This window comes from Myotis yumanensis, unplaced genomic scaffold (assembly GCF_028538775.1).
Source record: "Myotis yumanensis isolate MYYU_CA2020_CCGP unplaced genomic scaffold, mMyoYum1.0.hap1 SCAF_23, whole genome shotgun sequence".
Taxonomy (NCBI): domain Eukaryota; kingdom Metazoa; phylum Chordata; class Mammalia; order Chiroptera; family Vespertilionidae; genus Myotis; species Myotis yumanensis.
The window spans coordinates 11,797,396-11,817,533 of record NW_027223774.1 but is presented as its reverse complement, the minus strand read 5'-3'; the positions used below and the strand labels follow the sequence as shown (position 1 = coordinate 11,817,533).

The following is a 20,138-nucleotide window of genomic DNA, read 5'->3' as shown; positions in this document are numbered from 1 at the left end:
ATTGGGTCTGCTAAGTGGTGCTCTGGACTTGCTAAGAAGCTGATGATCAATCAGAGGCCCTGGAGTTGTCATTCTGACATCTTGGCAAGAACTCAAAGAAGCTGAGAATGGAGGGTGGACTCAATCGCTACAGACAAAACAGTCATAGAGAGAAGGGTAGATATGAGCCTGACTGGGTGTCCTATGTGATATGAAGCTGCGGCTGCTATACACCTCCTATTTATGCCTCTGAAAATGTGGATTGCATTTATTCTGTGTCTGTTTCAGCATGTAGGTTTGGCATGTATGATGTGTTTTGCCCCATTAGTGCACACATTGAAAGGAACTGCACCTGAGAAGCTATACTCAGTTCACTTCGTGAGCACCAGGTCCTGGTTTAAATGGTGAAATCCTGAACTTCTGTCTTGAGTTGTTACTGTTATTGTATTACACTTGGGAATTCCTTGGGAAGTGTCAGATTTGGGGGTATGTGGGAAGTGTGAATGTCTCTGGAGCCTGATGGTGGAACAGTACTAGTCTAAGATGACTTGTCATGTATCACAGGCAACATACGCTTTCCCTGGTGTAGTCTTCTCCACATAACTATGGCCGTCTCTCTCACTCATGTTTGAACAATAGGATATGTTGGGAGTCACACTGCATGACTTCTAGAGTTAGGTCCCATTACACCTTGCATCTTCTGCTTGAGTCTTTTCAAGGGTTCTCTGTGGCAGAAGCCAGTCCCAAACCCCTGAGATCTCTGTGATTTGAAGAGGTCTAAGACAACCATGAAGGTCATGTGAAGAGAGAAATAACCAGCCAGCCCCCAGCTGTGTCAGCCAGCCCAAGTGAAGTATCAGATATGAGGAAAGCTTCCATCAGAAAACTTCACTTCCCACTGCAATTTGATTAAGGCCAGATAATACGCTACCCATATAAGAGCAATAATCCTGCAAAACGGAGATAATAATAAATTATTGTTTTAAACCAATATGTTTTGGGGAGGTTTGTTATTCTGTAATGACTAAGTGAGACAACATCAAAACCAGAATCTTGTCGCTGCATCCGGGTGTATACATTGTTCTTGTTTTAATAACAATTTTTATCCTCCCTGGTCTAAAATGGTGACAATTATTATGAAACATGCCCCAGGCGTCTGCCCATATAAATTGGAAAAATCTTGCAATTGTTTGAATAATAGAAAAATCTTTGGGAAAAATTTTTTGGTTCTTCAAATAGTCCTTGGATTACAATTTTTTAAGTGCACCCTGGCTGGGGGCTCAGTTGATTGGAACATCATCCTGTACACCAAAAGGTTGCAGGCTCAGCTCCCAGTCAGAGCACATATGGGAGGCAACCAATTGATGTTTCTCTCTCTCTCTCTCTCTCCTCTTTCTCTCTCTCTCTCTGTCAAAATCAATAAAAATATATCCTCAGGTGAGGGTTAAAAGAAATTGTAAGTGCTGGCCTTGTCATTTTCTTTATTTTCCAGTGTATCTTACACAAAACCAGACAGTGTCAATATAAATTAAAAATTCTTAGCATAAAGGAACAATTAAGACTTTTCACCTGATTTTCCTCAAAATACAAAGTTCCTTCATCAAATCACCAATTATAGCACTAGAGAGAAGCCTAAAGTCTTAGTTTAGCTATGTGAAATTGGGGAACGATTTTGCTCCGGAGTTTCTAACATATCCTAAGCACTACATCATGAGAATATGGTTCCAATGTCTCTTCAGATATTTCATGAGCCTGATACTCACTCCTTGTATCAGAGAAATGTTTATCCACTTTGATACCCTGATTTCTCCCACAATATTGTCACACCCCTCTTGCTGATAACCACATACTCTATTTTCCCCTCTCTCATTTCCCTCTAAAGCAAGAAGCAAATCTTGTTATGTTTTCAGAAGTTTTAATGACCGAGTGTGGGGGAAGGGTGAGAACCCATGTTGTTAGTGAGCTCTGGGAACCACAGAGTCACTTAGGTGGAGGGATCTCCTTGACAACGGGGAGTCTGGTCACATCCTTCTCTAAGTGACAGTCACTGAGGTCAGGGAGATGTCTCTCCACACCTGGATCATCTTCACAGATGCTGGGTCAAGTCGATGGGGAAAAGTGTAACATTGGCGACCATTTACTGTTACCTGGAAGACAGTACGTGTCAGAAATATAGCATGCCACCAAACAAACTTGCCGTCTTCCTTTCCGTTTCTATCCTACACATGCACCATCCACCAGAAAGTCCTAGTCACACTCTAAAACCCAACACACCTGTTCTTTTTATAGCGTTCCTTTTGTGACGATTTCAGACAGTTATTCACCCTATTTCCTGAGATTCTCTCATTCTTCCACTTATGTTAGCACATTAGGTCGCAGTGTCTATGTCTGCCTGGGCTTCCCTCTGGCCAGGATCTGTTTCATGATTTGGGAGTCTGGGTCTTGCATAGAGTATCATAGGCTAATTCAGTGGTTCTCAACCTTGGCTGCACATTAGAATCACCTGGGAATCTTTTTTAAAATCCTGATTTCTGGGCCTCCTCCTCCGGAAATTCTATTTCTTTGTTATGGGGTGGGGCCACAACATTAGCAACGAAGAAACAGAATTTCCGGAGGAGGAGGCCCAGAAATCAGGATTTTAAAAAGTTTCCCAGGTGATTCTAATGTGCAGCCAAGGTTGAGAACCACTGGGCTAATTGGTCATTAAGTGTTTATTGAGTGCATTCGGTTTAGCTCTGCTAAATGTTACTGCTGTTTACTCCTGATGGGTGGTAAAAGTAAAGAATAAAACTCTTTTTTTCCTATTTTTTATAGCGCGAGGGTGGAAGGAAGGAGGAGAGAGAGAGAGAGAGAGAGAGAGAGAGAGAGAGAGAAGAGAGAGAGAGAGAAATGTGAGATTCAATTGGTTGACTTCTCATTAGCCTTCTTGGGGCTGGGTTATTGAACCTGTAACCCAGATACGTGCCATTGACCAAGAATCTAACCTGAGACCCTCAGAGTGCAGGCCAATGCTTTAACCACTGAACCAAAACTTGAATGTTCCTGAAGAGAAGGAATAGTACATATGATTAAAATGAGGACATTTTTATTAAGCTTATAAAAATGGAACAATGCCTCACTTCAGTCACAGGCCATGAAATCTTTTTGCTTCTCCAATGATAGAAGGCTTAAACATACCCTTTATGGGTGTGGCTATGGAGAAATACTGAACTTTTTAGGTCTTAATTTTTCAAATTTAAAATGCATAGCCTTTTTGAACCAGTTATTCAATTCCTCTGAAATTATCCTCCTTTATAAGAATAGGGAGGTTAATAGTGACCAAAATTGATATAGAATGAAGCATCGTTCATAAGAGCAAAATATGGAAGCCCCCTAAATGTGCATGAATAAGAGCCAAGTTAAATTATTCTGACAATGCTTCTATTGAAATGTTATGTAAACATTAAATAATGTTGGGGCATCACAAATAGAATGATGTGAGTTTCTCTAACATACATTCTTTGACAACAAGTAAAATCTAGATATCAATGTGTGATTTCTAGAGTAACTTATAACCTCTTTGTTTAAACATGGAAGCATATAGAGATAAGTGATAGATAGATAGATACATAGATACATAGATACATAGATACATAGACTTGAACAAGCATATAGTATCTCTGGAAGGAGCATAAAGGAATTAGGAATTGTTGCTCTGGAGAGAGGGACTGGGTTTGGCAATGTAGGAAAGACTTAATTTTAGACTGATTATAATTAGTTATATGCACATTTTAACAATCTCCTACATGAAAACTGAAGGAATGAGAGCATAGGTAGAAACGATGGTTGTGAGTGAAGACAGGAACTTCTCCACCCTGGAGAATAAGGCATGTGGGCTGATCTTGACCTGCTTAGATTTGGAAAAGGACCTGAGCATGGCAGTACAAGCAGAGGGTGCTGTGTGATGAGAGAGGCAGGCGATGAACCACAAGTGACTCTGGGGGCCAGGCCAAGGAGAGCTGTGTGCTCCTGTGAGAGCCCTGAGAGCCACAGGATGGTAGTAGATGTTCCTGGCACACTCACCTGGTACTCCGTTGACAGCACCAAGATGCCCAGTTCAAAGGGTTGGCCATTCTCAAAGGAAATAACAGAGCTCCTCACTTCTTCATCCCAGTTCTCACCCTGACGGCTGTTCATCACCACATATCTGTCACATAACACTCGGAAATGGAAGGCAATGTGTGTGTTCACTTCAGTTTTAGTGTGGAAATCCACCTGCAGTTCTGGGTTCATGCTGAAGGCAAAGCAGGCAGCATGTTAAGTAGGACAGTAACTCATGGGGGACCACATTCAACACACATATCCACATCCTCCCCAACTCCTGCTGGAAGGAAGGCCTTGCTGGGTGAGACTGCAGTACGTGTTCCTATGGGGCTGCTTCAGCTTGTCCTGCCCAGGCTGGGGAGATGCCTCGTCTCTTAGCCCAGGACTCACACTGAGCAGCAGTCACTGGCCTGGGGCTACTTTTCTTGCCCTGGAAATACTGTGTCCTATTGATAACCAACCTCAGCTCCAATGCCTGAGTGACCCCAGCCCCCAGACTTCAACACTTGCCCACAGTCATGCACCTGTAGTTTTAATGCCTGACACCATATGGGTCTCAAGAACCTGCATCTGCATTGTGCTACCATTACAATAATTACAAACGTCAACCTCAGTCATGCATCAAGTGACCCCCAAAGCTCTAATAATCTCACTTCTCCTCCCCATGGGCTACAGATACTCACTTGAAAGGCATGACAAATGTCCCTTTGATTTTCACGAAAGAACCAACAGACAAGGATACATATTTTGTATATGGGACCTGCCATGGGAGACAAGAGTGGTTGAGAGGGGTAAGGCCAGGTGTCGTCTCCCATCCTGTAACAGTTCCCAGTGGCAAAGCAGGTTATACTTCAAAAGACATCCTCTCAGGACCCACTTCTTCCCACCTCACCACAGGCAGGTCTCTGTGTCTTTGAAGAAATGATATGGTTGAAGTTAACAGCAAGAGTTCTAAAGCCAGGTGGCCTGGATTCTAATGCGGATTCTGCCTCTTACAACCAATGAGAACTGAGTTCCATTGCTTGAATGCTCCCTGCTTCCATTTTCTCAGTACAAGAAGGATTATAAAAATTCATATTTCATAGGATGTTCTCAGGAATAGCTGAGCTAATACATGTAAAACCTTCAGCATGGTCACTGGCAGGTATAGGGTCTGACAGGGGTGACTTAGCAGAAGGGGAGGGCCCTTTCTCGGATACTACCCTCCCACCAGTTTTTATCTGAAACTGTGAAGATAAGACTTTAGAATGTAAAAGTATAAAATATAAAAATTCACTCCAATATAAGATAGTTGTTTAAAGGGCGAGGGAAATAATGGAAAAGGAGACTCCTGAGTGTGGCATGTATATGCATCAGAATTTTCAGGGGCAATGGTGTCATTTCATGAATATGCACAAGTTGCTGAGGAGAGTCAGTACCTGCACACAGGGTGGGAGACAGGAAAGGAATTAGATAGAATTACAGGTTGCTCCCTCATAACAACTGTAAGCTTTGTCTGGACTGAAGCTGGTTTTGTTCCTTCCATCATCAGGTGATCCATTCTCTGAAACCAATTCTCCCAATCACCTTCCCAGAGAGTCAGGATCTCCTACCATTTTTTTGTTAGGACAAAGGAAGGACTGGCTGGGGGAGGAGACCTGAGGCAGGAGCAGGGGTCACTGTGTGCTGATTCAGACAGGAGCTCCTATGCCCCACAGTCGGAGTTCTCTTTCCCCCAGCCTTCTTGAGAAGAGGCATCTGAGGACTGGCTCATTCTGCTCTCATTAATGCTCTGGAGGAGTCCTGGGAAACCCACTCTCCCCAAGACCTCCAGTTCTGCCCACCAGGAGCCACAATGATACACAGGAACAGAACCACAGCTGCTTAATCAGTCACTACTGTATATGGGAGAACCATCAGAAACAGACACAACTACACACATGTTCATAGTTCAACATGCAATCATAGATCATCATACACACACAGATACACAAAGACATGGAACTCACCGTCTCACACATACCTCTCAACACTAGTACTCACGATAACATGCATAGCTGTTCAACCACTGCCCCAGCTGCACTACACACACATACTCAGAGGCATGAAGACAAACGTGCAATGTCACCCCCTTGCACCCATGCTCACACTCCCTCATCCCAGTCAGCTGTTCACTTCCCACACAAAGTCACAGTGTTTCAATAGACTTCACCCTCTGTCAGATACCACCAAATGCTGACAGTAGCTACACTGGCCCATCCTCTCTCTTCCAAACATTCACAACCCCTAGTAAAACATTCCCAATACTTTCATCTCAGAAAATCTCAGACTGTTTCCTCCTTCCCTTACGGGACCTGGGATCACTGAAGGCTGTTCCTGTTCAACTCACCGGGATCGCTGCCATTGTTGTGCCTTCTGCTGGGAAGCTCTTCCGAACTGTGTCTGGTTGTGTGTGTGATGTCTGCAAGTGGCAGGTTATAAATGATTTATGGAAGCCCCGCCCTCTGGCTTCCTTTCAGTTTCTAAGTCTCTTCTAGACAGATCCCCAGCCGGTGAGAAGGTGTGGGGTATCATAAATAGAATCAATCACAACTTGTCCTTGAAAAGGACGTGTTGTGATACAATAGAAACGTCAGTGAGGAAACTGTGGGTGAGGAAAGATTAGCAGGAAAAATTCATGAATAAGGGTGATGGAATGATGGGTGAGTGGGTCTATAATCCAGCCTACGTGCCTCTCACCAAGTATTTATCCCTCAGAGTAGAACCCACCCAAAAGGTACCCATTTTTCTGACTTGATTAATGGCAAAGATTTGGTGGTCCCGGAGGTAAGGACTCCCTTCCAGAGGTCCTGGGAGGTCATAGGAATAGATCCTCAGCAGCCCTGGAGATAGAGATAAAGTCTTGTCTCAATTCTTTTCCACAGTAGGTCCCTTGGCTCTGTTAATGCCAACAGTGTTTTAGCCTTTTTGTTTCACGCTCTTGGTGAACTTCCAACATACCTCAATCAAGATTGGACATTTAAGATGAAAAATTCTTTGTAATAATAACACTTGAATAAGTATGATTTAATCATGATGACCTATTCATAAATTATAGCAACCCAATTAATGACACGTCTTAGAGTCATTTAAAAAAGTTAAATGAAACAATAAAAACTAGTTAAATCAGAATGTTTTCAACATTAAGATTTCCAAGTGGAACATAATGAACAAAATAAACTGATGAACAAAATAGAAACAGAGGCATGGATACATGGAACAGACTAACACTTGCCAGAAGGAGTAGATGAAAGAAGGTGAAGGGATTAGCCAAAGAACATAGATGCATAACCCATAGACACAGACAGCAGTGTGGTGATGGCAAGAGCAAAGGGAGGCCAAGGGCTGGGTTCCAGTGGGCAACTGGAACATTCCCCCAGAGCAGGGGTCCTCAAACTTTTTAAACAGGGGGCCAGTTCACTGTCCCTCAGACCATTGGAGGGCCATACTATAGTTTTAAAAAACTATGAACAAATTCCTATGCACACTGCACATATCTTATTTTGAAGTAAAAACACAAAACGGGAACTAATACAATATCTGTATTTGCATGTGGCCCGCGGGCCATAGTTTAAGGACCCCTGCCCCAGAGTGTGCATGACCTAAACTCTGAGGGACTCCGGTGAACCAGTCTCCAGCCCCACCTTTCTCTGATGTTCCAGTGAGCAAAAGGCAGCCTGACCTTCGGCCATGTCTTACTGATAACATTTCTAGTGAACCCAAGCAGCCCCACCTTGGTCCACTTCTTCCTGATAGCCTTTGTAGTGAACCCAAGGAACCCCACCTGGTCCACATCTTCCTGATTACGTTTCTAGTGACTCCATGCAGCCCAACCTCATCCATGTTTTCCTGATTATGTTTCTAGTGACCCCAAGGAGCCCCACCTAGGTCCATACTTTCCTGATTACGTTTCTAGTGACCCCAAGCAGCCCCGCCTAGGTCCACATCTTCCTGAGAACGTTTCCAATGACACCAAGCATCCCCGCCTGGGCTCTCCTGTTGCTTCATCTATCCTAAGCCCTTCCCTTATTTCACTACCCACAACTTTAATAAACAGTCTCACAATCACCTTGTGTTGTGAAATTGTTCCTGCTTGCAGTCAGCAACCCATACATTACTGGTGGGCCATAGGTTTATCCACTCCAGGCCTAATCCTCTTCCTGTGAAAAAAGTGTCCACTCAGGACTGAAAAGCCTGTGGAAGCAAGTTCTCCCCTGGAGGTTGGATTGTTTTCAGATCCAGCACAGCCACAGGAACTGGCTGCTAGTACTTGTTCAACTTGCTATTTTCCAGCATGTTCCTTGGGCCGTGATGTGGTAGGACCCATGTTTCTGAGCCCTTTGACCTGCCCACACCTGCAATCACCCACGTGTGACCACACAAATGCTTGCTCTGAAGCCTAATTTCTCTCCTGGAAAATGAAGTCCAGGTACATAAATTCAGGATCATATGACGATTTTAATCAGATTTGGTCCAAATGACCAAAAAACAGCACATGGGAACGAACATGAGAGTTTCATATTTTCATTTATGTAGTAAGAAGGTTTCATTAACAATGTTGAAAAATCAGTCTCCAAATAGTAAAAAGCTTAAGACTTAAATCTGGAAATCAGAAGGAAAACTTTTCATTACTTGCCCAAGTCCCCTTCCACCCTGGGATGGGGGCTGGGTCAGGTAGTGGACTGAGGCTTAGGAGTCTAGAGGGGCAAGAGGAGCACCGATTTTGGAGTAAAACCATTCACCACATGGCCCAGGGCTGAGGGAAGAACCTATCAAAGTGCAGCTGTGGTTTGTAACTGGGTCTGGATTTGGGTTGCATGTGAAGAGGAATTTGAAACAGTTTGTATCAGGAATTACCAACTGATGCACATTTCACATCCCATCAATCAGGCCTGCACAAAGACTCCTGCCTGCTTACATTCAGTGTGCTCAAAGCAGCCTGGAGCAGGAACTTCAGACAACCACGTGTGGGTCCTGAATTGTAAGAGTTGATTGGATACTTACTAAATTACTTAAGTTCATTGACATCATCACAGATGCCCCACAGCTACCACTAAAGACATTTAGAACTCGCGCGTGTACGCGCGCGTGCACGTGGGCGCGCGCGCACACACACACGTACACACACACATCATTTATGCAATGAACTATGGATCACGGCCTCTTCTGCCAGGTGTCAGTCCAAAAAGCACTTCCTTGGGGCACTCACCCACTCACTCACTCCTGAGATTATGTCAAGTCTCCTATTACCGACTCCCTTCGGGTCTCTACATGCACTTTAAAAAAGAGTTCAATACTTATTCCTTTCATGTCTGTCCCTTGCCCTCGACTAAACTGTCTCTTTGGCAGCTATGCATTCTGCTACCAGCACAGGTCCTTGCCAGAGCAGTTGCTCTCTGTTTATTGACATCAGCAGCAGCCGTATCCAGGAAGGAAGTGGAGGTGAACCGGATCCAATTTGAGAATGAAGGGTCTGGAAGACCAAATACCTAGCAGTGAATCTGATACAGGTGTGCAAGATCGTCACACTGACAACTGCCAAACATTGCGGAAATATATCTCAGAACTGGGGACCGTTCAGGGGAGGAGCCAGACACGACGCACTCTCCCAGGAGCCCTCTGGTTGAGAATCCTGCCGCTCCCTGGACTCTCTGGCCCCTCTTATGACTACAGCAGTGGAGGGAGCAGTGTGTGTGTGTGTGTGTGTGTGTGTGTGTGTGTGTCCTCCAAAAAAAGGAGGAAGTCAACAAAGCAGACAGGCAGACAGACGTGCCCTTCCCAAATTCTCAGTCCTCTGTCCTCTGTCCTCAAAATTGGCCTGCAGCCGCGGCTCTGACGAGGCGGTCCACACAACGCTGTGCTCTGAGAGGATGTGAGCCCAGAGAGGCAGGCCTGGATTTAATTCCCACTGGGCACCGCCTGGGAGGAGCTGAGGTGGATCATGGGAGAGGAGGGGCGGAGTTTCACACCTCCCTACCCCAGGTTATTCCTGCTTTGTCAGGCTGACTCCGCCCATTAGAAATTGTTCTCTTGACTTGACAGTCTATTGTAAAATGTCAAACACTGTAAGGCGAGAACGTAGGTATTTGGTTTTAGAAATTTACAGAGGCCCTGGCCGGTTTGTCTCAGTGGTTGAGGGTCCAACCATGAACGAAGACGTCACCAGGTCAATTCAGTCACATGACCAGGGTGCAGGCTCCATCCCCAGTAGTGGTTGTCCTCCAGGCAGCTGATCAATGATTCTCTCACCTTTGATGTTTGTAGCTTTCTCTCCCTCTCACTTCCTCTCTCTGAAATCAATTAAAACATTTTTTTGTAAAAAGAAAATAAAGTATGGATACATTCAAAGATTAAAAATGAAACTTAACTTACATTAATTACCTATGATTAAGAAGAAGAAGAGTAAACAGATCCTCACACCAAATATTTGTGTTTCCCATCATGGATGCGCAAAAGGAAAATCAAATGACAGCTGGAGGAAACCCTAGTCTACAGAGTCCATGACTGCTCACCGAGATTCCATTCAGTGGGTGGCTTCACATTTCAATGGTTAAACGCTTTTGCCAAATATTTTGGCAGAAAATTTGAAAACATCTTTAAAACATTTTCACTGAAAAACATTCTCGTGTGTGAAAGTACACACATGAAGCAAATAATTGGGAGCCAAACGCAATGTTTTCCCCATTGAAACGTGGTGGGACATTTTTGAGGTCGCCATTTGCATGTATTTTCTGTGTCCACTCTTAGAAGTGTCCATATAATCTGATTTGAAAATCAAACACCAAATCCCAAGTCTGATGAGCCCTGAATGCTACTCAAACTCGCCTGACCCAAGGATCTGCGCCATGCCCGCCCTCTGCACCAGCAAATCCGTGAGTGCCTCAACCCACGACGGCCCTGTCACCCACTTCCATGTCGCCTCTTTGAGGACGTTTCCACTGTCCGCGTTCAGCCCAGCAGACGTGGAGGCCCTTCCCGAGGTCCTGGACTCTCCAAACTACAGCGCATGGGGAGGGACTCAAGTCACAGAAGCCCAGCTTCCTAAGAAGGGGCCGGGTTGAGGCAGGACATTGGTGTCCAACGCTTATCCCAAGAGATCCCAAGTGAGGAAAAGATGCCCCAGAGCCTGGAGGGTCTGGAACCGCCCCGCTTGGATGGAGGAGTTGGTCTTTGGGCAGGAAAATAAAGCCCAGGACCCTGGACAGAGGCGATCAGTGTCCCAGAATCTTCTGCAGGTGGAGGAGTCACTGGAACCTGGCGCTTATCTGGAGAGGAAGCCTGAGCGCCACCTGCCCCCAGCGGCAGTGACCCGCGCGTGCGCACCACAGGTAGGGCGCCCTCCACACTCACTGCCAGAACAGAACATGGTCATTCAGGTGGGAAAGTGCCCACTTCCACACCCTCGCACATTCACCCTGTGGTTGCGGGCAAGTCCCTGCCCACCGCAGGCCAACCACCTGCAGCAGCACTTTGTCCTGAAAGGATGTGGAGTCCATGCACCAGGGTCCCATTTTGCCTCCGTTCCCCCAGACACAGTACCGAGCTGTGAGCAGGACTTCATCTGGGAGGAGCATCCGGGAGACACACAGAGCCTCTACCCTCCTGGTGGCTCCCTACACCTGCACCTGTAATTCATTCACCCCAGCGTCACACCTCTGGCTTCCTGCTAAACCGGGAACAACGGAGCACAGAACTCAGAGCGGAGGCCAGGTTGAGGGAAAGATCCATCGTGCTGTGCTTTGATGGAGGCCAACAGGAGAGTCTGTCTGAACACCTCTCAGGATGAGGGATGCTTGCTGAGGGGGCCCTGCACCCATGTCCCCTGAATCCTCATGGCACTCATCTCTGAGTGACCGCAGTTCTTCACCGGCTCTGTGAGAGGTGGAAGCTGAAGGCCAGGACTTTCCCCAATTTACAGTCACCACCCTCCCTGGGTTCCCAGACCCAGACCCCAGGGGGCCACGGGCCACCAAGCTGAGAACGTTCCTGTCTACTCCATCTGCCTGTACTGAGGATGAGGAGCTCCTGATCTGGCTGTACCAGCTGGGGCCCGATGCACTCACACACACAGGCTGACGTGAGCATGGTCTAATGCTATGTGACCAAGCAAAGGTTTCTAAGCAATTAAAATGATAATAAACACCAGAACCACAGGATTGATTCTAATTCCAGGGTGAATCTGGATTAGAAGGTAAAGGGCATAATGATATAGACGGTTGGGGGAGGATCAGGGTCAGTTATGGAAAGAAGGATAAGGTAAGGGGTCCAAGGGAAGGAACAGGGGTGGGACTCAGGCAGTGTAAACTTGGAGAGTGGAGGGACTGACAGAGGGGCACAGAGTGGGTAAGTGATAAATGGGGGATTGGAAGGTGGAGGTAGTCCTTGTGGACAAAGAGGCCATTTCCAGAAGACTTTCCTTTGTTTTGATGTACCAGGCTCTGTTTTATTTTTGTTGTTGAAAGTATTACACATGTTCCCCTTTCCCTCTCTTTGACCCCCTCCTCCCCACTTTCTTAAATCTGCCTTGGTATGTTTTTAGGAATAGTGTCTTCTGAGTATTGGGTCTGCTAAGTGGTGCTCTGGACTTGCTAAGAAGCTGATGATCAATCAGAGGCCCTGGAGTTGTCATTCTGACATCTTGGCAAGAACTCAAAGAAGCTGAGAATGGAGGGTGGACTCAATCGCTACAGACAAAACAGTCATAGAGAGAAGGGTAGATATGAGCCTGACTGGGTGTCCTATGTGATATGAAGCTGCGGCTGCTATACACCTCCTATTTATGCCTCTGAAAATGTGGATTGCATTTATTCTGTGTCTGTTTCAGCATGTAGGTTTGGCATGTATGATGTGTTTTGCCCCATTAGTGCACACATTGAAAGGAACTGCACCTGAGAAGCTATACTCAGTTCACTTCGTGAGCACCAGGTCCTGGTTTAAATGGTGAAATCCTGAACTTCTGTCTTGAGTTGTTACTGTTATTGTATTACACTTGGGAATTCCTTGGGAAGTGTCAGATTTGGGGGTATGTGGGAAGTGTGAATGTCTCTGGAGCCTGATGGTGGAACAGTACTAGTCTAAGATGACTTGTCATGTATCACAGGCAACATACGCTTTCCCTGGTGTAGTCTTCTCCACATAACTATGGCCGTCTCTCTCACTCATGTTTGAACAATAGGATATGTTGGGAGTCACACTGCATGACTTCTAGAGTTAGGTCCCATTACACCTTGCATCTTCTGCTTGAGTCTTTTCAAGGGTTCTCTGTGGCAGAAGCCAGTCCCAAACCCCTGAGATCTCTGTGATTTGAAGAGGTCTAAGACAACCATGAAGGTCATGTGAAGAGAGAAATAACCAGCCAGCCCCCAGCTGTGTCAGCCAGCCCAAGTGAAGTATCAGATATGAGGAAAGCTTCCATCAGAAAACTTCACTTCCCACTGCAATTTGATTAAGGCCAGATAATACGCTACCCATATAAGAGCAATAATCCTGCAAAACGGAGATAATAATAAATTATTGTTTTAAACCAATATGTTTTGGGGAGGTTTGTTATTCTGTAATGACTAAGTGAGACAACATCAAAACCAGAATCTTGTCGCTGCATCCGGGTGTATACATTGTTCTTGTTTTAATAACAATTTTTATCCTCCCTGGTCTAAAATGGTGACAATTATTATGAAACATGCCCCAGGCGTCTGCCCATATAAATTGGAAAAATCTTGCAATTGTTTGAATAATAGAAAAATCTTTGGGAAAAATTTTTTGGTTCTTCAAATAGTCCTTGGATTACAATTTTTTAAGTGCACCCTGGCTGGGGGCTCAGTTGATTGGAACATCATCCTGTACACCAAAAGGTTGCAGGCTCAGCTCCCAGTCAGAGCACATATGGGAGGCAACCAATTGATGTTTCTCTCTCTCTCTCTCTCTCCTCTTTCTCTCTCTCTCTCTGTCAAAATCAATAAAAATATATCCTCAGGTGAGGGTTAAAAGAAATTGTAAGTGCTGGCCTTGTCATTTTCTTTATTTTCCAGTGTATCTTACACAAAACCAGACAGTGTCAATATAAATTAAAAATTCTTAGCATAAAGGAACAATTAAGACTTTTCACCTGATTTTCCTCAAAATACAAAGTTCCTTCATCAAATCACCAATTATAGCACTAGAGAGAAGCCTAAAGTCTTAGTTTAGCTATGTGAAATTGGGGAACGATTTTGCTCCGGAGTTTCTAACATATCCTAAGCACTACATCATGAGAATATGGTTCCAATGTCTCTTCAGATATTTCATGAGCCTGATACTCACTCCTTGTATCAGAGAAATGTTTATCCACTTTGATACCCTGATTTCTCCCACAATATTGTCACACCCCTCTTGCTGATAACCACATACTCTATTTTCCCCTCTCTCATTTCCCTCTAAAGCAAGAAGCAAATCTTGTTATGTTTTCAGAAGTTTTAATGACCGAGTGTGGGGGAAGGGTGAGAACCCATGTTGTTAGTGAGCTCTGGGAACCACAGAGTCACTTAGGTGGAGGGATCTCCTTGACAACGGGGAGTCTGGTCACATCCTTCTCTAAGTGACAGTCACTGAGGTCAGGGAGATGTCTCTCCACACCTGGATCATCTTCACAGATGCTGGGTCAAGTCGATGGGGAAAAGTGTAACATTGGCGACCATTTACTGTTACCTGGAAGACAGTACGTGTCAGAAATATAGCATGCCACCAAACAAACTTGCCGTCTTCCTTTCCGTTTCTATCCTACACATGCACCATCCACCAGAAAGTCCTAGTCACACTCTAAAACCCAACACACCTGTTCTTTTTATAGCGTTCCTTTTGTGACGATTTCAGACAGTTATTCACCCTATTTCCTGAGATTCTCTCATTCTTCCACTTATGTTAGCACATTAGGTCGCAGTGTCTATGTCTGCCTGGGCTTCCCTCTGGCCAGGATCTGTTTCATGATTTGGGAGTCTGGGTCTTGCATAGAGTATCATAGGCTAATTCAGTGGTTCTCAACCTTGGCTGCACATTAGAATCACCTGGGAATCTTTTTTAAAATCCTGATTTCTGGGCCTCCTCCTCCGGAAATTCTATTTCTTTGTTATGGGGTGGGGCCACAACATTAGCAACGAAGAAACAGAATTTCCGGAGGAGGAGGCCCAGAAATCAGGATTTTAAAAAGTTTCCCAGGTGATTCTAATGTGCAGCCAAGGTTGAGAACCACTGGGCTAATTGGTCATTAAGTGTTTATTGAGTGCATTCGGTTTAGCTCTGCTAAATGTTACTGCTGTTTACTCCTGATGGGTGGTAAAAGTAAAGAATAAAACTCTTTTTTTCCTATTTTTTATAGCGCGAGGGTGGAAGGAAGGAGGAGAGAGAGAGAGAGAGAGAGAGAGAGAGAGAGAGAGAAAGAGAGAGAGAGAGAAATGTGAGATTCAATTGGTTGACTTCTCATTAGCCTTCTTGGGGCTGGGTTATTGAACCTGTAACCCAGATACGTGCCATTGACCAAGAATCTAACCTGAGACCCTCAGAGTGCAGGCCAATGCTTTAACCACTGAACCAAAACTTGAATGTTCCTGAAGAGAAGGAATAGTACATATGATTAAAATGAGGACATTTTTATTAAGCTTATAAAAATGGAACAATGCCTCACTTCAGTCACAGGCCATGAAATCTTTTTGCTTCTCCAATGATAGAAGGCTTAAACATACCCTTTATGGGTGTGGCTATGGAGAAATACTGAACTTTTTAGGTCTTAATTTTTCAAATTTAAAATGCATAGCCTTTTTGAACCAGTTATTCAATTCCTCTGAAATTATCCTCCTTTATAAGAATAGGGAGGTTAATAGTGACCAAAATTGATATAGAATGAAGCATCGTTCATAAGAGCAAAATATGGAAGCCCCCTAAATGTGCATGAATAAGAGCCAAGTTAAATTATTCTGACAATGCTTCTATTGAAATGTTATGTAAACATTAAATAATGTTGGGGCATCACAAATAGAATGATGTGAGTTTCTCTAACATACATTCTTTGACAACAAGTAAAATCTAGATATCAATGTGTGATTTCTAGAGTAACTTATAACCTCTTTGTTTAAACATGGAAGCATATAGAGATAAGTGATAGATAGATAGATACATAGATACATAGATACATAGATACATAGACTTGAACAAGCATATAGTATCTCTGGAAGGAGCATAAAGGAATTAGGAATTGTTGCTCTGGAGAGAGGGACTGGGTTTGGCAATGTAGGAAAGACTTAATTTTAGACTGATTATAATTAGTTATATGCACATTTTAACAATCTCCTACATGAAAACTGAAGGAATGAGAGCATAGGTAGAAACGATGGTTGTGAGTGAAGACAGGAACTTCTCCACCCTGGAGAATAAGGCATGTGGGCTGATCTTGACCTGCTTAGATTTGGAAAAGGACCTGAGCATGGCAGTACAAGCAGAGGGTGCTGTGTGATGAGAGAGGCAGGCGATGAACCACAAGTGACTCTGGGGGCCAGGCCAAGGAGAGCTGTGTGCTCCTGTGAGAGCCCTGAGAGCCACAGGATGGTAGTAGATGTTCCTGGCACACTCACCTGGTACTCCGTTGACAGCACCAAGATGCCCAGTTCAAAGGGTTGGCCATTCTCAAAGGAAATAACAGAGCTCCTCACTTCTTCATCCCAGTTCTCACCCTGACGGCTGTTCATCACCACATATCTGTCACATAACACTCGGAAATGGAAGGCAATGTGTGTGTTCACTTCAGTTTTAGTGTGGAAATCCACCTGCAGTTCTGGGTTCATGCTGAAGGCAAAGCAGGCAGCATGTTAAGTAGGACAGTAACTCATGGGGGACCACATTCAACACACATATCCACATCCTCCCCAACTCCTGCTGGAAGGAAGGCCTTGCTGGGTGAGACTGCAGTACGTGTTCCTATGGGGCTGCTTCAGCTTGTCCTGCCCAGGCTGGGGAGATGCCTCGTCTCTTAGCCCAGGACTCACACTGAGCAGCAGTCACTGGCCTGGGGCTACTTTTCTTGCCCTGGAAATACTGTGTCCTATTGATAACCAACCTCAGCTCCAATGCCTGAGTGACCCCAGCCCCCAGACTTCAACACTTGCCCACAGTCATGCACCTGTAGTTTTAATGCCTGACACCATATGGGTCTCAAGAACCTGCATCTGCATTGTGCTACCATTACAATAATTACAAACGTCAACCTCAGTCATGCATCAAGTGACCCCCAAAGCTCTAATAATCTCACTTCTCCTCCCCATGGGCTACAGATACTCACTTGAAAGGCATGACAAATGTCCCTTTGATTTTCACGAAAGAACCAACAGACAAGGATACATATTTTGTATATGGGACCTGCCATGGGAGACAAGAGTGGTTGAGAGGGGTAAGGCCAGGTGTCGTCTCCCATCCTGTAACAGTTCCCAGTGGCAAAGCAGGTTATACTTCAAAAGACATCCTCTCAGGACCCACTTCTTCCCACCTCACCACAGGCAGGTCTCTGTGTCTTTGAAGAAATGATATGGTTGAAGTTAACAGCAAGAGTTCTAAAGCCAGGTGGCCTGGATTCTAATGCGGATTCTGCCTCTTACAACCAATGAGAACTGAGTTCCATTGCTTGAATGCTCCCTGCTTCCATTTTCTCAGTACAAGAAGGATTATAAAAATTCATATTTCATAGGATGTTCTCAGGAATAGCTGAGCTAATACATGTAAAACCTTCAGCATGGTCACTGGCAGGTATAGGGTCTGACAGGGGTGACTTAGCAGAAGGGGAGGGCCCTTTCTCGGATACTACCCTCCCACCAGTTTTTATCTGAAACTGTGAAGATAAGACTTTAGAATGTAAAAGTATAAAATATAAAAATTCACTCCAATATAAGATAGTTGTTTAAAGGGCGAGGGAAATAATGGAAAAGGAGACTCCTGAGTGTGGCATGTATATGCATCAGAATTTTCAGGGGCAATGGTGTCATTTCATGAATATGCACAAGTTGCTGAGGAGAGTCAGTACCTGCACACAGGGTGGGAGACAGGAAAGGAATTAGATAGAATTACAGGTTGCTCCCTCATAACAACTGTAAGCTTTGTCTGGACTGAAGCTGGTTTTGTTCCTTCCATCATCAGGTGATCCATTCTCTGAAACCAATTCTCCCAATCACCTTCCCAGAGAGTCAGGATCTCCTACCATTTTTTTGTTAGGACAAAGGAAGGACTGGCTGGGGGAGGAGACCTGAGGCAGGAGCAGGGGTCACTGTGTGCTGATTCAGACAGGAGCTCCTATGCCCCACAGTCGGAGTTCTCTTTCCCCCAGCCTTCTTGAGAAGAGGCATCTGAGGACTGGCTCATTCTGCTCTCATTAATGCTCTGGAGGAGTCCTGGGAAACCCACTCTCCCCAAGACCTCCAGTTCTGCCCACCAGGAGCCACAATGATACACAGGAACAGAACCACAGCTGCTTAATCAGTCACTACTGTATATGGGAGAACCATCAGAAACAGACACAACTACACACATGTTCATAGTTCAACATGCAATCATAGATCATCATACACACACAGATACACAAAGACATGGAACTCACCGTCTCACACATACCTCTCAACACTAGTACTCACGATAACATGCATAGCTGTTCAACCACTGCCCCAGCTGCACTACACACACATACTCAGAGGCATGAAGACAAACGTGCAATGTCACCCCCTTGCACCCATGCTCACACTCCCTCATCCCAGTCAGCTGTTCACTTCCCACACAAAGTCACAGTGTTTCAATAGACTTCACCCTCTGTCAGATACCACCAAATGCTGACAGTAGCTACACTGGCCCATCCTCTCTCTTCCAAACATTCACAACCCCTAGTAAAACATTCCCAATACTTTCATCTCAGAAAATCTCAGACTGTTTCCTCCTTCCCTTACGGGACCTGGGATCACTGAAGGCTGTTCCTGTTCAACTCACCGGGATCGCTGCCATTGTTGTGCCTTCTGCTGGGAAGCTCTTCCGAACTGTGTCTGGTTGTGTGTGTGATGTCTGCAAGTGGCAGGTTATAAATGATTTATGGAAGCCCCGCCCTCTGGCTTCCTTTCAGTTTCTAAGTCTCTTCTAGACAGATCCCCAGCCGGTGAGAAGGTGTGGGGTATCATAAATAGAATCAATCACAACTTGTCCTTGAAAAGGACGTGTTGTGATACAATAGAAACGTCAGTGAGGAAACTGTGGGTGAGGAAAGATTAGCAGGAAAAATTCATGAATAAGGGTGATGGAATGATGGGTGAGTGGGTCTATAATCCAGCCTACGTGCCTCTCACCAAGTATTTATCCCTCAGAGTAGAACCCACCCAAAAGGTACCCATTTTTCTGACTTGATTAATGGCAAAGATTTGGTGGTCCCGGAGGTAAGGACTCCCTTCCAGAGGTCCTGGGAGGTCATAGGAATAGATCCTCAGCAGCCCTGGAGATAGAGATAAAGTCTTGTCTCAATTCTTTTCCACAGTAGGTCCCTTGGCTCTGTTAATGCCAACAGTGTTTTAGCCTTTTTGTTTCACGCTCTTGGTGAACTTCCAACATACCTCAATCAAGATTGGACATTTAAGATGAAAAATTCTTTGTAATAATAACACTTGAATAAGTATGATTTAATCATGATGACCTATTCATAAATTATAGCAACCCAATTAATGACACGTCTTAGAGTCATTTAAAAAAGTTAAATGAAACAATAAAAACTAGTTAAATCAGAATGTTTTCAACATTAAGATTTCCAAGTGGAACATAATGAACAAAATAAACTGATGAACAAAATAGAAACAGAGGCATGGATACATGGAACAGACTAACACTTGCCAGAAGGAGTAGATGAAAGAAGGTGAAGGGATTAGCCAAAGAACATAGATGCATAACCCATAGACACAGACAGCAGTGTGGTGATGGCAAGAGCAAAGGGAGGCCAAGGGCTGGGTTCCAGTGGGCAACTGGAACATTCCCCCAGAGCAGGGGTCCTCAAACTTTTTAAACAGGGGGCCAGTTCA

At 44.8% G+C, this 20,138-nt stretch overlaps 2 protein-coding genes across 2 annotated transcripts; both read right to left on the bottom strand.

The window, feature by feature from the left end:
- Nucleotides 1-1,874: 1,874 nt before the first annotated feature.
- Nucleotides 1,875-6,532, bottom strand: LOC138999917 (galectin-10-like). The gene is made up of 4 exons (XM_070402136.1): nucleotides 6,431-6,532; nucleotides 4,746-4,822; nucleotides 4,042-4,252; nucleotides 1,875-2,126 (listed from the first exon to the last, which is right to left on the bottom strand). The coding sequence occupies exons 1-4, from the start codon at nucleotides 6,443-6,445 to the stop codon at nucleotides 2,013-2,015; spliced, it is 417 nt and encodes a 138-aa protein (XP_070258237.1). The 5' UTR covers nucleotides 6,446-6,532; the 3' UTR covers nucleotides 1,875-2,012.
- A 7,979-nt stretch (nucleotides 6,533-14,511) lies between these two features.
- LOC138999912 (galectin-10-like) lies at nucleotides 14,512-19,170 on the bottom strand. The gene is made up of 4 exons (XM_070402131.1): nucleotides 19,069-19,170; nucleotides 17,384-17,460; nucleotides 16,680-16,890; nucleotides 14,512-14,763 (listed from the first exon to the last, which is right to left on the bottom strand). Exons 1-4 carry the CDS (start codon nucleotides 19,081-19,083, stop codon nucleotides 14,650-14,652), a joined length of 417 nt encoding a protein of 138 aa, XP_070258232.1. The 5' UTR covers nucleotides 19,084-19,170; the 3' UTR covers nucleotides 14,512-14,649.
- Between the last annotated feature and the right edge of the window lie 968 nt (nucleotides 19,171-20,138).

What these genes read in the sequence shown, in the direction of transcription:
- LOC138999917 (XM_070402136.1), bottom strand. An exon ending in ACATTTGTCATGCCTTTCAA is followed by an intron (nt 4,253 to 4,745) that starts GTGAGTATCTGT and finishes CTTTGCCTTCAG; the next exon opens with CATGAACCCAGAACTGCAGG. An exon ending in TGCTGTCAACGGAGTACCAG is followed by an intron (nt 2,127 to 4,041) that starts GTGAGTGTGCCA and finishes ACTGTCTTCCAG; the next exon opens with GTAACAGTAAATGGTCGCCA.
- LOC138999912 (XM_070402131.1), bottom strand. An exon ending in ACATTTGTCATGCCTTTCAA is followed by an intron (nt 16,891 to 17,383) that starts GTGAGTATCTGT and finishes CTTTGCCTTCAG; the next exon opens with CATGAACCCAGAACTGCAGG. An exon ending in TGCTGTCAACGGAGTACCAG is followed by an intron (nt 14,764 to 16,679) that starts GTGAGTGTGCCA and finishes ACTGTCTTCCAG; the next exon opens with GTAACAGTAAATGGTCGCCA.